The sequence below is a fragment of the Plasmodium coatneyi genome, chromosome 1 (assembly GCF_001680005.1).
Source record: "Plasmodium coatneyi strain Hackeri chromosome 1, complete sequence".
NCBI lineage: Eukaryota > Apicomplexa > Aconoidasida > Haemosporida > Plasmodiidae > Plasmodium > Plasmodium coatneyi.
This window is the reverse complement of record NC_033556.1, coordinates 1030424-1046792: the sequence shown is the minus strand read 5'-3', so window position 1 is coordinate 1046792 and position 16369 is coordinate 1030424. Positions and strand designations below refer to the sequence as shown.

The 16369-nt window shown below is 43.9% G+C and overlaps 4 protein-coding genes across 4 annotated transcripts; 1 reads left to right on the top strand and 3 right to left on the bottom strand.

Moving 5' to 3' along the window:
• Positions 1 to 396: 396 nt before the first annotated feature.
• Positions 397 to 2142, bottom strand: PCOAH_00002110 (Uncharacterized protein; the record flags this gene model as incomplete). The annotated part of the gene is made up of 1 exon (XM_020057028.1): positions 397 to 2142. One exon carries the CDS (start codon positions 2140 to 2142, stop codon positions 397 to 399), a length of 1746 nt encoding a protein of 581 aa, XP_019912402.1.
• Positions 2143 to 3060: 918 nt separating this feature from the next.
• On the bottom strand, positions 3061 to 3435 carry PCOAH_00002100 (Uncharacterized protein; the record flags this gene model as incomplete). Its single annotated transcript, XM_020057027.1, has 1 exon — positions 3061 to 3435. One exon carries the CDS (start codon positions 3433 to 3435, stop codon positions 3061 to 3063), a length of 375 nt encoding a protein of 124 aa, XP_019912443.1.
• A 2625-nt stretch (positions 3436 to 6060) lies between these two features.
• PCOAH_00002090 (Uncharacterized protein) lies at positions 6061 to 10935 on the top strand (the record flags this gene model as incomplete). The annotated part of the gene is made up of 3 exons (XM_020057026.1): positions 6061 to 7198; positions 7325 to 10649; positions 10794 to 10935. Coding segments are annotated over 3 exons (4605 nt in total), but the record flags the coding sequence as incomplete, so codon positions are not given.
• Positions 10936 to 11720: 785 nt separating this feature from the next.
• On the bottom strand, positions 11721 to 14375 carry PCOAH_00002080 (Mannose-6-phosphate isomerase; the record flags this gene model as incomplete). The annotated part of the gene is made up of 1 exon (XM_020057025.1): positions 11721 to 14375. The coding sequence occupies one exon, from the start codon at positions 14373 to 14375 to the stop codon at positions 11721 to 11723; it is 2655 nt and encodes an 884-aa protein (XP_019912548.1).
• Between the last annotated feature and the right edge of the window lie 1994 nt (positions 14376 to 16369).

Below are 16369 nucleotides of genomic sequence, written 5' to 3'. Positions count from 1 at the left end.
AACTGGTCTCCTCGCCGTGTGGTCATGTTCGCCCAATTGTTCCCACAATATTGGAGGCTCCCCCTGGGAAATTTGTTCCCCTTTCTCCCCTTCAAATTAGATGAGGGATGCGCCCATGCGGTGTACTCCTCCGCAGCGCTTCTCCTTGATGAACAAAAAAAATTTACTAACAGTTTTTTTCCCTGCTTGGTTACTCCTATTATATTAGGAGTGGGGAAACTCAGCAACCGTCTGGGCATTCTTCGCTTGGTACTAGCCAATAGTGGATAAACGATGCTGCTCTCCATCTTCGAATAAGCTTTAGCGGAGTGCAATCCAGCAGATGTCGCTATACTCCCCAATGAAGGGAAACACGCACTAGGGTTATTTACCTACCCCACGAATAGCGACGGCCCCTCAACCCGGCTGGTCGCCCAAGTCGACCGTCTCGACCATGTATTCGGGGTCGTAGAAGAGCTTGTTGAACCGCTCGTCTTGCAACAGCTCCTGGGCATCCACGATAGCCTTCTGCTTTTTGTCCACCTTCTTGTTCACCCTGGTGAGTAGTTTATCGACATACTCTCTGTTCACCATAACGCTTCTGTCGGGGATTCGCATCTGCTGTTTCTTCTCCAGCCGCTTTTGCACAATGGCCTTCTTCACTTGGTTCAAATTATCGGCTTCAAGGACGCTCTTAATATCTGTGTACATTTTGGACGGCATGTAGTACCCGTGTAGGTAGGAAATTAAGTTGGGCGTTCCTTTCAGGTGACTTATATTCATCCTTTCCACTTGTTCGTTCGAAACAAATACATAATCGTCGAAGAGGTCATTCGTGTTGGCATACTGCGTGTCACCATCATCCCTGTTGTTGTCGTATTTCTCTCTTTCTTCTAACTCCTCCGTGATGTTATCGAGAAAGTTACACCACTTGGGGGCAATCCCAATGTAGGGAATGAAGTAAAGGGAAACATTCGTACTGTCACAGGGGATGAAACATAACCCCGAGTTTTTATAAAAGGTAAACGAATTGATACTTATCGTATCGTTTCCAAGTAATTTGAACGCGTTTGTTTTTTTTGACCCACCTTTACTCTTTCCACTTTCGCTCTCCCTATTCACAACATGGAAAGACAACAAATTGGGATTGTTCTCGTTGTATATTTTTATGCAGTTCGCGTCTGCAGATGTGACGTACTCGTTTGAACCGCTTCCACCTGCGACGGGGGGGCCACACTGACCACCACCACGGAGAAAGCGCTCATTAGTAAACGTTCCACTGCCAGCTCCTACTGCAGTGCTGCCTCCACCACTCCTGCCGATGCTAACAAACTCGATCTTCTTAATGGCCAAATCGTTGCAGTGGTCTTTCACAAGGAGCGGCCTATTATGACGAATGTCGTACATCTTCACGATACCCTTCTCCGTCCCAACACCCAATTTCAACCCACTCTCGGAAAAACATCCAGCAGTTAGTTCCTCCCCCTGATGAATGTCCAAACAAGAAATACTCTTCTTCACGCGCTCATCCCAAATTTCCAAAAATCCACTCGACCCCCCTGTAGCCAAAACAGGCAGCTGCATATTTCGACATAAAAAATTGTTGTGTTCATTTTTCGTACTCATGGAACTTTCAAACCCACCCTTGTTTAAATTCAAAACGTATATTTCGTCAAAAGAGGAACAAATATATAGATTAGAATTTTCTCTATTATACAGTAAATTTCTGCCCTCCTTTGGAATCCTCATTTTGTAGTACTTTCCTGCTGCGTTGTGAAATTCTAGGTGTCTGTTTTTGCATAAAAAAGCTAGCTTCTCATAGTTACTAGTTAGGAACTCAAAATTTACAACCTCTTCGTCGAAATGCCTCCTATGCTTTATAGACATTTCTTTCGTGTCATACAATCCCACCTGAGGTGGATACATCCCACTGATACAGATATACCTCCCGTCATCGCTTATCTTCACTTGTTCACTTTTCTGTGAAAATTCCAAATCGTGCAAAATCTCCACCGAGTTCTCACTCCCCCCAATGGATGCATTCTTCTTTTTCCTTCCACTACCTTTTCCTACGCTGCCGATGCCACCACCATTCTCGGGACTCACCCTCCCCGATGTTAACGAGTATATTTTAATCCCGTTGTTTATGAACGACTTGATCATCTTCTTTTTTGGCGCTCACATGGGAAGAAAAATAAAAATAAATAAATAAAAATACCAACTATACCAACTTGTTACTCAAGCGCCATCATAATGAAAGAAAAAAAATGCGTTGTTGAATCCCGCTGCGTAGATCCAAGTCAAGATCAAGCAGATTTATCTTCACCGTTTCGTCGTCACTTTTTTTCCTTTCATTTGTGATGATTTTTTTTTTTTTTTTTATTGCCCTATAACGGCACCGCGAAAAAACCTGTGGTAAGCTGCGCCTTCGCGGAAAGTAAAAAAATACGCATTATGTTGGAACATACGCAGAAGATTCCAAGGGGAAGAATTTATTATTTTTTTTTTTTCTTAGCATCACTGTACCATGTTATGGTTTTTCCACTTTGACATAATGTCCTTCCCTTTTTAAGGATTAAATTGTGACTTCTGCTCCAACTTTGCTCAGCACGGGGGAAGGAACAAATTTGCCTGTCCCCTATTTTTTTCCTCCCCAATAAAGGGCGACCCTCCCGTCGGAAGTATCCTCATCTGCACGAATGAAGCTGCGCCGCATTTTTTCGTCCACACAAAACGGAACGAACGGTCAGGCGAACAGCAACGGGGAATAATCATCCCCCCGTCCGGCAACAACATTCCATTCTCCCAAAGGTGGCATTAACTTAACCCATTCGGACGGGTCAAAATGGTAAAAATTTACTTGTTTGATAAAAAAAAAAAAATCTCCCCTTCTGCTATCCCACAACTGAGGAAGCACTAATGGGAAAAATCATAAAAATAAAAAGAGGTGGTACAAAAAACATATTTTGGCGACGCGCACCGCATAAAAAGAAGTTACGCTAGACAAGTTCCTCTTCCCGTATGGTTAACGACGAATGGGTGGAAAGCTTAACAGCTAGGGAAGTCCACCCGCATTTGCGCCTACTTGGGGGCGAAGAAAAACCAGTGCTTGGTGTACAGCGTCAAATTTGGCAACATGACAAAAATGGGGATGGTGAAAAAAAGGAACGTCGAAAATTTAGGCAAAAATAAAATATCCGTTGAGCTCATGTTGTTGCTATTATAGTTGGAGAACAAAGACAAAGGAAGCAAATTCACGATGTTTAAGGAGTTCATATTTGACATATATTTGTTGTCGCTGGGATTTTTTATTGGTAGACTTCCTAGCCGTATACTGAATGGTGTAAAACCGTAACTCTTTTCCTCCCCGTTGCTTTTCTTCGCGGGTTCATTTTGCTGATATATGTACCGCATCAGCGGGGAGGTGTATGCTCGCTCTTCTAGGTTCATGTCCATTGGGGCTGCATAAAGGGGGAAAAGAAAACACCACATGTTGGAAGTATGCACATACTGGGGTGGAAGCGTCATAATCCTCTTTTCATTTTCCCTCTAACGTGTGCCTACACGAACGTGTGGGTTTCCTCTCAACTGTGCATACGCCTGGCGGTGCCACTTGCGGCGACGCCCATCTGCTGGTCTAGTTCTGCAAAATATCAACAGAAGAGGCGCACGTAACTGTAGCCTTACCTGAGCTGTGGTGACAACTTCGCTTCTGTTTTTTTCTACGCTGACGCGAGTCTGCTTTTAGGCCGTACGAAGAGGATCCAACTGTAGCCTCTATTTTGTGGCTCTCCCCTCAGCCTCACACTATGAGCTGTGTGTTTTTCTTCCCTTCCCAAGAAATAGGAAGAACACCGCGATTATTTTTGCGCCTTCGTTTGTACACTTCTCTGATCACTGCAGCAGTTAAATTCGACTTCAACGCGAGTCAAGTTGGTAAACACGCGCATGAAGCGGCGGCTTGCTCTGCTGAATGGGGGGTAAAATCACTCCACTTAAATGATTAAACGATTAAACGATTAAGCGGTTAAACGGTTAAACGATTAATCCGCTTTTACTGTTCATATATTTTTTCCCTCAGCTGAGCGGTGTATAGAGTACCTAAATGCGAGTCGATGTGGGCCGCCCAACCATATGTTCTTGCTACTCCTGTGTTTTGCCACTTGGGGGGAAAAATGAAACATACAATATCTGCTCACTTTGCTAAATGTACATATAGCTGATGACTATAAAATGTGTTTTTTTTGTTTTCTGTTTTTTTAAAGGCAGGCGCACCTTTTTAGGGTGTAGCTTGATAAAATGCACTGTGTATTTTCGGCATCCTTCTTTCAACCGATTCGCGTCATTGTACTTCTCCCACAGTATAGCATATTCCCATAACGTTTTTTTAGGAAAAAAAAAAAAAAAAAAAAAAAATGATAAAACCGGTTGAGGAGCGCTTCTCCGTTTAAATGCTTCACTTTCCGCTCCTCTTAAAAGATCGCTGCGTTCCGTTTCCCTTTAGGATGTTACCGAGCCAACTAAAACGGAGGAAAACTTCATTCACGCAAAGATGAATACGTCGACCTTCCCACGCGTCAACACATCAGTGCCGTACCTACGTAACGCTTTTTTTTCTTTTTGCATACGCGTTCCCTCATTGCACATCTCCATGTGTACTCGTTACACCTTCACATTCGCTCCACATGCACGAGCATGGTTGACAGGTAGTGATGTGTTCACAGCAAAGATTCCTTAACTTTTGCTTTACCACTGCTGTCAAATAAACCAAGCTGCTGCAGGTGTACGTCTTCCGATCGCACATCCTTTGGGAATTTCCTTTTTTGTAACTTCTGCTAGACAAGCCAATTTTGAAAAGAAGAAGAAAAAAAAAGGGAACTATTTCCCAATTCGTGCTATTAAAAAAATGTAAAAATTTACTTTTCAATTTTAACCTTCTTGCAAGTGTATGAACAGTTCACATTTTTTTTTTTTTTTTTTTTCCCTCCGAATATGTGAGCATAATCATTTGCATTGCTAACTTGCCTACGACGAAAATGCTTGCCCGTTAACCTAATTCGTGTCCACTTGGGGAAGGAACAAAAAGGAGCAGCCTCTACCACTACCGCTACATCGATCGCCATCTCTACACCCGTTACACATTACACATTTGAAACGAAAATTTTGTCCTTCATTCCGGTTAGCTGATTACATAGCACATGCATAAAAATTCTCCCAAAAGGGATTTATAATTATTTTTTTTTTCTCCCTCACCTAAATGTACTAACTTAGCCATGTGTATGAAACTGCACAAGCCGTGTGAATAGCGTCTTTATATAAACATGGGGAGTGCGTAACGCTACTGAGATCTGCATTCCTTAACGAAGAACACACTCTCTCGCTGAGACGTAAGAGAGGGGGGGTGGGGGCATATTCACATGCGCATATATTCTTATGTTCCCACACGTGTATGCATCTTTGCACGTTCGACCATGTACCTGTGCATACGTTCGTATGGGTAAGCATGGAGGCACCCCCTAAATTGTCTTCCTCTCCATAAAGGAACACATGGAGGTGAAGTCCTGCGAAACGGATGGGAAACCCAATTCCACTCCAACGCTTCAAAAGCTGGGACGAATCACATTGTGTTGCTCCGTTTTTGACACGTCGCATCTTACCTATAAGAAGCGTTTTGCAATGCGTACAAATAGTGCATTTATACGATGAAATGCGAAACTTTTTTAAATTTCCCATGTGCATATAATGCCAAGGTGTGTTCATCCATTGGAGCAACGAACAAGGACCCCTCACGTCCGCGCACCAAAGGATGAGCGATCATTTGTTTCACAGATTGACCACCTTATGTTACTTTTTTTTTTTGCACTCATTTGTCTAGCGCCTTTACTGTTGTACTCCAACTTGGCTGCCCCCCTTGCAACAGCACCGTTGGGTAAGTGCTACACCTTTTGGGAGATCCACAAAGAAACTTTCCCTCGTTCCCACACGGAAATGTGCACAAAGGAGGGGAATCCGAGCTAATCAAATACATGAGATAAATAAAATAGGGAGGGCATTGCACACTAGCACCTGCACTTGGCAGCGATGAGGAGTGCACCCCACTGGACGCACAACATGAGAAGCGCCGAGCGGGAAGGCAACGAGAAAAGCGAACCCAGAGACCCAGACAACTGCAGCTCGCAAGGGAGGGAAAAGAAGGATGAGAAACAGAAGCAGGAGAAGGATGCACGAAGGAGAAGCCAACAATACACCAACGAACTGTGCGAAATTCTCTCCTCCGATGACAGCAACCAACAGATCGAACAAGACACAGACAACTTTATTATAGTAGAGCTCATTTCATACATCGGTGGGAATTCCAGAATTATGACCTACTATCCTAGCACCCGTGGAAGCAAATCCGGGCAGAACAAGTACCTACACCACTTTTACAGCAAAAAGAGGATAAAGCTGTATCTGTGCCTCCACAAAAGGAGCAACGAAATTTATATATACGAGGTCGAGTCTAGGAAGGTCAGGAGGAGGGAGACACCCCCAGGTAGTGGTGCCTGTGCAGCTGCCGTTCCAGAAGCCATCTCTATCCATGGAGACGAGATGAGCAAAGTGAGTGCATTTCTGCACAGCGCTAAAGTTAAAAGTGAACCACCATCTGGTGATGCACCCCCACGTCACAATGATGAACACAACCCCATCGTCAACGAATTTACCTCGTCCTGCAAGGAAGAACCAACCCATGACTGCAAATCAGGCAAGTACAATGTAAAAGTGGAAGATAAAGCGGCAGTAATGCTAAGTGAAAACCCTAACTTGGGAGAAAGATGCACCAAAAAAATGGTTGTCACAAAATTGTTCGATAGCGTACACTGCAGCTATGACTTTTCCACCATCGAATTCACAAAATTCAACAACCCAGATGATAAAACGTTAAACTCCTTGAAAAGCATTTTGGAGCAGAAGATTAACAAAGGTGAGAGGGGGGTCTCCCACAAGGGGGATGCCCCAACAGGGGACGCCCAAATTGACAGTTGTAGTGTTGATGGTACTTTCCCGAAGGGCATTCATCCTGGTGACCACTCCTGCGGGAAAGCAGACGAGATGGGAAAAAACGTGACCCACTCAGGCGATAACGATAATGCATGTGACAGCCAAGTTAAAATTCTCTTTCTCCATTTTCGCGAGCCAGCAGACATATACATGAACCAGTTTGCGGCTTTCGATCAAGGTACTGCAAGGAAATCCTACCCTCTCTTTAGTAGCGAAGGGGTGGAGGTACATAAATGCCACCATAATACATGCCCCACCAGATAGGTGATCACTTCGTTCTGCTTTCCACCCTTTTTCCCACCAGGTAACGAAGAAACGTGCACGAAGGAAATAAACGGCTTCCTGAAGGACGAGCAGCAGCGGCACATCGAGCTGCAATGTGCAAAAGCTAAACGGACAAACAACTACGGATCGCAAATCAAGCAAATAACAAACGACCAAATTGAACAAAGCTTCTTACAAAGTTACGAAAGTGACGTAAGCATTTACAGCAACGACCTCTACTTCAGCGATACACAAGTGGTAACAGGAGAAAACGAACCAGACATAAATGAGAAGAAGAGAAAAAAAAACTTTCCACTGTTCACTCGAAGCCATTTAAAAATTAAGTGGCTTCTACTCAACTTGAATTTAACAAAAGAGGAAGAAGCAGTCGTACAAAAATATGTGCTGTCGAAAAAGGCCAACATTCTGAGGTCTAGCAAGTCTACCCACGAATGCAACGACCTGCACTCCAGTTTTTACAAAACGAGGAAGAAGTCCAACGGGGAGCATACAAAATCACATAGGGAAGAAGAATCTCACTTCCTTAAGGGAGACACCACTTCGAATGGGAAACCCTACCCCACGCGTAGTACCCGACAGGGTAACTCCCAACCCAGTCAACAGAACAAAAACAACACTGAAAGGAGGAACCTCAATGAGGCACACCATACTCACCTATCCATGAATGATCAGGATCACAACTACCAGAATGAGAACACTATAAAAGAAAAAGTAAATCAGGGAGAGAACAAATTAATGTTCACTTTTAAGTTAGAAGATGATGCAGTGAAGACGAGACTGGTAGGCGATCTCCACCATGAGCCTGTCTCAGTGGAAGACAGAATATCATGTCAGGGGGGAGCAGCCGACCACGCTGCGGAGGTTGATCCTGCTGTGCTCGAATCGGATGCTTCTGTTGAGCCAGTTTTATACAACCACACTTCGATTCATCCAACTGATCACGAAGCGCACAGCAAATTTATCCCCAGCGTAAACACCTCGAAGGGGAACACCTACCACCATGATGACGCCACCACCTGCCAGGATTCGAGCCGCCCCTCCAAAATATGTTCATCGTACTCCTACCTGGACCAAGGCTCCCAAACATTATACGATCCGGCTACCGACGATAATGAGGAAGACACCCAAAAGGGCAGGAAAAGAAAAATAGAGCAAGTAGAAAATGCTAACGAGGTGCAAAATAAAGAGCAAAAAAATTTTCATGTTTTATCGGAGGTGGAAAAATACGATGATACTTTTCCTGAGATTCGAAATAGCGAATGTGAGATTGTCACCCCCGAGGTGGAAGCCCCAATCGGCAGGTGTCAAGTGAAAGACGTGAGCAGTACGTCAAACGGGGCGTCAAAAATTGAAGCAAATAACGCATCGAACGATGCTGCAAACGACACTTCGAACGATTCCCTTGCGAGTGGCTCCGGCAACTCCAACGTCACCTACATCTCCGAGACGGACTCCAGGTACAGGCAGTGTGGTGATTCGGTGGAAGAGATCCTCCCAAGGGGGGATGAGCAACAACAATTTCAGGGTTGCGCGACCGACACGATGAATGGCTCCATAACGTTGCAGTGCGATGGGTTCGTCGGCAGCTTTGGTGGCTACTCCGACGGGGAGGGTTGCCTCAAGGGGGATGCTTGCCGTGCCGACCAGGAAGGGGCTAACGGTGCGAGTGGCGTAAGTGGGGACGACCCCTATCGATGCCACGCGGAAAGACCAGACAAAACCACCCCAAACAGCGCACCCAACGGAGGCTGCAACGGAAAAGATGGACTGGGGGCTCTCTTCCTGAAACACAAAGTGGGAAGCCTGTTCGACGTCATCAAAGTCATATGCTGCAACTTCATGAGGCACTTCAAATACACCAGCAAGCTAAAGTTCTACATAACGACATTTTTAAATTTCTCAAAAATAGAAAAAACCAAACTGCAGTTCATGCAGAAGGAGAGAATACTAGACACGCACCTGCTCAAAATGTACGTCAACAAAAAAACGGAAGACGTTAAAAACGCGTGGAAGATCAACACATACAAAATGGACCCACACAATCTCTTCCGTTTAGGAAAATTCAAATACATCGACGATTCGATTATCGACTTTTTTCACAACTATATCTATTCCTTTGTTCTAAAAAATGACAAGAGGAAAAAAAACGACATTTATATTTTCAATACTTTTTTTTATAAAAAAATTGAGTTGTATGAAGATTCCTGCAAGGCATATATGAGCACAAATAGGTGGATTCAAAAGTTGGATAGGAAGGTGTACGAATACACCTACGTGTTTGTTCCCATCAATATTAGTAACACGCACTGGTCCCTCGTGCTGCTCTACTTCCCCTTTAATGATAAGCAGGAGGGGGAACAAGAAGAAAAAATATACTCCCAGAAGGGAAGCACACCCAGTGAAGAAGATTCCCCAAAGAGCAGCATGACCAGTGAACGCAGAACACCCAGTGAGTGCAACCAACCCAGGGGAGAAGACCCGCCCCCAAACCATTTACATACAACCCTTAGGAGCAAATCGTGCGAGTCGTACTTTTCCGAAAGGGGGGTCCTCTCCGAATCGAAACAGCCAAAAATAAATACCGCTCTTCTGAGGAATTATCTGCAAGGACAAGACAACCTGCATCATCACCATGAGAAGGAAGAAAGACAATCCTGCAAGAATACAAAAAGTTCAAGTGATTGTGGAGACCAGCACTTAGGGAAAATTCCCCCAAAGGAAGACATGAAGAACCTTTTGAACGACACAAATAAAACGGGTTCTACCAGAACCTGCAATGACACTTCAAGCAAAATGGAGGATCAAGAAAAAAATGAAAACGCTAAAGTGGCCTACATGATTTACCTCGACTCGCTTTTCCCCTCCATCAGGGGAAATAAAATTTTGCACAAATTGAAAAAGTACCTGGAGCACATGCTGCAGAGGGATTACGCATCTTCCGCGGGGGTAGCCACGACACCAGGGGTTGCCCCCGCCGCTACCACGAACGCTACGACGAATGTTACGGCGAATGCTACCGCAAACGCTACTGATGATAAGCCGTCCACTGCTGCCCCCCCGCGGATTTTCTTCAAATTCGTCTACCCCAACGTTATCCCCAAGCAAACCAACACTTACGACTGCGGTATTTATATTATCCAGTTCGTTTTGCATTTGTGTCTGAACAAGCACCTGGTCGAAAGTGAGTTGATCAAGTCGTGCCTGGACCAGGGGAAGAGCAGCCCTGGCAGTGACCGGTTTCGCTTCAACCTTCACAATAACAGGCGCGATGTTGGGGGTTCCTACTCTAGGTCATGTGTAGGAAAGCCCACCCCGTGGTTCTCCCCAAAGGATATCAGCTTAAAGTAGGGTAAATCACACGTCGGTTGCAGCTTGAGAAGTGGCCATGTTGCCTTCCCCTAAGTGGCATCTTCACCAGCCGCTTATCCGATTAGGCACACCCCATTTCGTACCACCCACACAACCGCTTCTTCCCTCCCCTACAACAGGCGCAAGCAAATGAAGAAGATGCTCCTCTACATGAAAAATGTGGTCGACTGGAAATCGGACAGACACATACAGGCCCTCAATTTGCTTTTTTTGAAGAGTCACAGTGTGGAGGGTAGGAAGGCCAAAGTGGAAGACTCCTCTATGTGAATAATGTCCTACGTATTTTTTCTTTTTTTTGTCAATATGGATTCCTACTGTGCGAATCTGCGTGGTTGGGGAGGTGCTCCTTCAGGTCCCCTCTCCACGGTGCGCCTTTTTTTAAGGTACACATAAAATACACACAGGGGCATGGATACATATATGCATGTGTGCCCACTTGTGTGGTTCCATTTCACTCCATTTTGAGCTGGCCGTGGATGGGTAACCGGCGCACCCCTAAATCAAAGCCGCCTCGGCTGTGGCGCCTTCCCAGTTTCCAACGGCCGTCCCAACTCCGTTGCTATTTTAAAGAAATTTCAAAATTGGACAAAACGGATAAGGTAAGAACGAACTTGCAGTTTCGCATTAAATATGCAAAGAGGTGAAAGAATAAAAAAAAAAAAAAAAAAAAAGAAGAAGATGAAAAAAAAAAAAATCATTAACAATAAAAGGACGCATGGTTAAAAAGTATAATGTGATAAAATTTATTTTTAAAAATTTGCCATTTTGGGGGGGGAGTGCTGATGCTAAGAAAATAAACGATGGGTGAAATTCCCGCGTGGCAGCCGGTTCGGCCACGCAGAATACACATATAGCTTCATTCGTCATTTTTACACGATGCCACCCAGAACATGCCTGGTTCCCCCGTCGGGGGGTGTCCCGTGAAGCAATGCGAAAGAGACACCATGGCGTGTGCACAACACATCACGTAGTTGGGACCAAAAAAGGGGGGATACGATTGTTACCGCTTTATCAGCCAACCTACCAACTAAACGAACAGCTTGACCTCACGACGTGGCACAGTACAGGACGAGCTCCTTATCCCCGTCGGCCTCCGACTTGTAAAAGTTCGCCAAGGTGACGTGAATGCTGGGTGCAATAAAAAAAACAGAGCCCTTCTTCACGCCCTTAATGCTGGCCTTTTTCTTCTCATTCTTCCTGCCCTTAATTTTAACAGTCCGATTGCTAGACAAAACGATGCATGACGTAAAACTCACTTCAGAAAATAAAAAGGTGACACTCTCCCCTGGTCGAACCGTCAAAAATAAAATTCGAAAATGCTTCAGCTTGTAGTAACTATAAGATATAATATTATAGTTAATGAATTCCTTCTCTAGAATAATGGGAAAGTTTCTCTTATAATTCACATATTTGATAAAGTTCAATTTGTCTACCTCCTTGTTGGTGAGTCCTCCTCGGATGACCAGATCAGAGTTAGTCATGCATTCCAGACAGTGCCCAGAAATGTACGAATGAATAACTCCTGGTTTTATATACACCACATCTCCATCCTTCAAATTCAGTTGTTGTAAAATAAATATAAAAATTCTTCCCCCATCATTTGGATAGAACTTTGATATGTTATAGAAAATATCAAAAATATTACTTATAATAAAATTCTCCGTTTCTGCCTGAACATCTTTGTAATTTTTTTTCTTACACACATCCGCATAAATTTCTTCTGGGCTTTTTTTCAACAATTCCTTTTCCTTCAAATAGGACTTATATTTTTCATTCTTCGCTTCGATGTCATTAAGACACTTGTTCAACAAATCCCCTTCCACTAACATCGTTCGATACGTTAGGTACTTGAAAACGTGCTCATAAAAGGATTGGATTTTCTTTCTGCTCGTAGGCTGCGAAGCGCACTGTAAATCCTGCTTCTTGTCTGAGCGAACCGCACCATCCACCTTAACAACATCGTTAACCTCACGCTTAATATCACCATTCATCTCAACCTTACCCTTAACCTCTGCTCCCCCTTCCGCATTCAATGGCACTCCCTTGTTTTTCTTCTTCGCCTGTCGGTTGGTGCGCTTCGCCTCGGGGTCTTCACACGAAGTCGAAACTGAAACCATGCTCTCCCCCTGTAACTGCGCTTTACTGCCCACTTCTACCCCCCCTTTGACATCCACTTCTAGTTGCTCCTCCAGTACTTCGTCTTCCTCCTCATCATCCGATGAAACCCCCCTACCATCACCGCTGTTTTGCAGCTTCTCCTTCTCCACCTTTATCAAATTTCCCAGGTTTATATTCTGCTCCAAAAATTTCTTATTTCTGTAGAACCCCGCAAAGAACCCTTCATCGAACACGTACTTCTGGATGCATTCCGCGTAGTTGTCGACCACCGAGAGGACGTCGTAGGTCTGCGTGCTTCCCCTCTTCAGGGAGTAGTTAATTATGTAGATGTAAATACGCGCCAACATCCTCATGAGCTCCTCCACGTGCTCATTCTTCTGCGTGTGGAACAGGTCGAACAGATGAAAGATATCTTTTGACTGTTCAACCGAGGGGCTGCCCTGCACAGGTTCCTCATTGCAGCTACCACCACTGCCAGTTTCGCTGCTACCTCCACGTGGATTCTCCCGCTTCAGGAAAAAATCGTGCAACTCCCGCACTCTGGTCACTAAAAAGGCAATTTTAAAAATATTCATAAAACCGCACAGTAAACTCATGGAATTAATACAGACGCACATTTCCGTTTTGAATACTTTGTCCTTGTAAAGATTTGGATTCAGTGTATTCAGATACAGGGTCTGCACTTCGTTTGGGTGAATCTGTATGCTCAGGGGCTTCGAAATGGACAGCAACTTAAACAAATAGGGAAAGAGCGTGTTCTTATCAATGTCTTCCTTTACAATATCGTACTTTTCGTACAAGGAATAATTATTCAATGAGGAAATTTCAGTGTCTGAGTGTCTCTTCCCATCAGCTTCCTTGTCCCGAATGGCATTAACATCTTCCGACTTGGTTGAGTTCTTTTTATTCTTATCCTTATCCTTACCCTTATTCTTATCCTTATCCTTCGCGTTTTCATTTTTTTTGGAAAAATATTTTGAAATTTTCCCTTTTTTTTTTTCCTTCGCTTCATATATTTGTAGAAATTTTTCGATTTTTATAAAATTATTTTTGTACAGTACTAAGTTGGGACCCTTTTCGTGGTTTCCAATCCAGAGCTCTGCATACTTTGGCTCCGCTTCATCATTTGTTTTGACGTCATCTTTACCGTTGCTGCTGTTTTGTTCGCTTTCCTTGCTCTTATCCTCTGGTGAGACATTCTCGGGGGCAATGTCCACCCCGGTGATCACTTGGTCCGGCGCTGCAGACGCCTCCCCTTTCTTCTTTCTCTTCTGCTCCTCTTTCTTCTTTCTTTTTTCCTCCTCTTTCTTCCTTTTCTTCTCCTCCTGCTCTTTCTTCTTCTTCAGCTGCTCCTCTTTCTTCCTCCTCTTTTCTTCCTCTTTTTTCTTCCTCTTCTCCTCTTCAGGATTCGGCATGTACTCCTTTATGTATTCCACCTTATGGATGTCCTTTTTCACCAAATCGTAATTCTCCTTCAGTATATTCTTCATCACGTCGTAAACCATCCCGTCTTTACCCTCCCCCCACTCGTACTTTTGCACATAGGGGATGCACTCATTTATGCACAATTTTCGGGTCTTCATTTTGTTGTCTGGTCGAATGAAATTGTATTTTTTTTTTTTTTTTTTTTTTTAATTCCCAATTTGGCTACTTCAAAATGGCTAGCTATACGAACGAGCGAGCCCTCCGCGGGGAAAAAAGTGTGAACAGCTAAATGGCACAATGTAGACTCCACAAAAAAATTGTACTTTTAAAACATACAATCGGAAACAATGGTGGCATCAACGCGCGAGGACACACAAACAAGTGCACATGCGCAAATCGCACACCTCGGAAGGGTATATATATAAATATATATGTATGTATGTTTTTTTTTTTTTTTTTTTTTTTTCTCTTGTGCTGCGTCGACAGGCGGAAGCCTTCTAACTACACAACATCGTCCCAATTGTGGCGAAAATGGGGCTCCGCTCTAGTGGGAAGAAGCCTCTTGTCCTATCTCCTGCCTGGGTATGTTACAAATCTGCAACAGGCGAACAGTTGGAGCTCCCACTTGAGTAAATCTCCCGATTCGCTTCGAACCTCTGCAATACGCTCTCACTGCGGAATGCCCCCCACGAATCGGTTAAGTATCACCGTTCGCGAAGTTCCAAGCGTTCTGGAAAAGGGCAGGGGCGGGTATATCTTCCCTTAATACACGTAGCACGTATGATTCACTCACATAAACTCGAAATACCTTAAAGACTAAACAAAACACAACATGGAGTGAAGCGAATCAGAAAACAAACGTGCACTCACAGATGGCCAAAACGGACCTTTGCCAACGTACACGCCACAAAAAAAAAAAAAATAAAGTAAAAATAAAAAAAAATAAAAAAAAAAAAAATTAAAAAAAATAATAAAATAAAATAACTATATTTATTACGTAAAGGTTGTCACATCTTTATTAGGACACATGCTCTCCGAAATGGCAAGTAAAAAAATAAAAAAAAAAAAAAACATAGACACAGGGGCGATTTTGCATTTGCCCGTCGGGTGGACGGCCTGCATACTCACCCAAAGCGGAGTCACGAAAGGAAGTGGTTACATTCACCCTCTCGTATGTACATACAAAACAATTTCATGAAAACGTACCAAGTGGTTTCCACCCGCGCTTTGCAAATACTCATACAGGCGGGTGAGCGGTGGGGGGGAGCATACTTCTCCTGAGCAGAGACATACAGATACACAAACACATGCAGAGGCTTAAGCAATGGATCGCTCCTGCCCTCCCATGACCGCACTCACTTACACACAAATGAAAATGAGCAAACGGCCAAATGACTTCACGCACTTATTTGGCGAACGCATATTTTACTCTCATATTATTATGCCAATTCGTGGGACGTTTTTTATTTTTAAAAAAAATTGCTCCTAATACAATTTTTTCCCACTTGCCATGCCTCTTCTCACTCGATTTACCAACGTACACAGAGGTGTTCATAGGTACCACAAGATGGATTGGCACTTTCCACTCCGGTGTATTTTGAGGCACACTTCTGGTTCTGCTTTGCTCAATAGTGGGATTCCCCTTGCTGCTTCTTTCCTTCTCTACGTCGCTCTCCCGCTCACGAACCTCTCTTCCGATGATTTATTTCTTCCGCAAGTTTGCGAAAATTTCCTCGTTCGCACAGCGCAGGCAAAATGATACATAGGTTAACATACACTACATGCACAATTGCGTTCGCTTAATTTTTTTTTTTTTTTTTTTTTTTTTTTTTTTCCCGTTGTCAGCATGCAATGAGGGGGGCTCCCATACGAGCGTTGTTAAAAACAACTGTTTGTCGCTCTCCACGCGTTGCCACTACACCTGCTCATACACAACTGCGTTTTCCAACACAGGGATGTATCCTCCCTTAAGTGTACAAAAAGGGTATGCTTTATATTTACATATCGTGTGAATTATACCCTCCGTAAGCGTGTATTCGCTCGTGTAAATTATTCTCGTACATGCGCGTTGTAAATGTTAGAAGAATCTCTCTTCTTTTGCAACATCTCCTTTGTCGCTGCTTCCTTACTACTACTCCTTTCATGCTTCTAT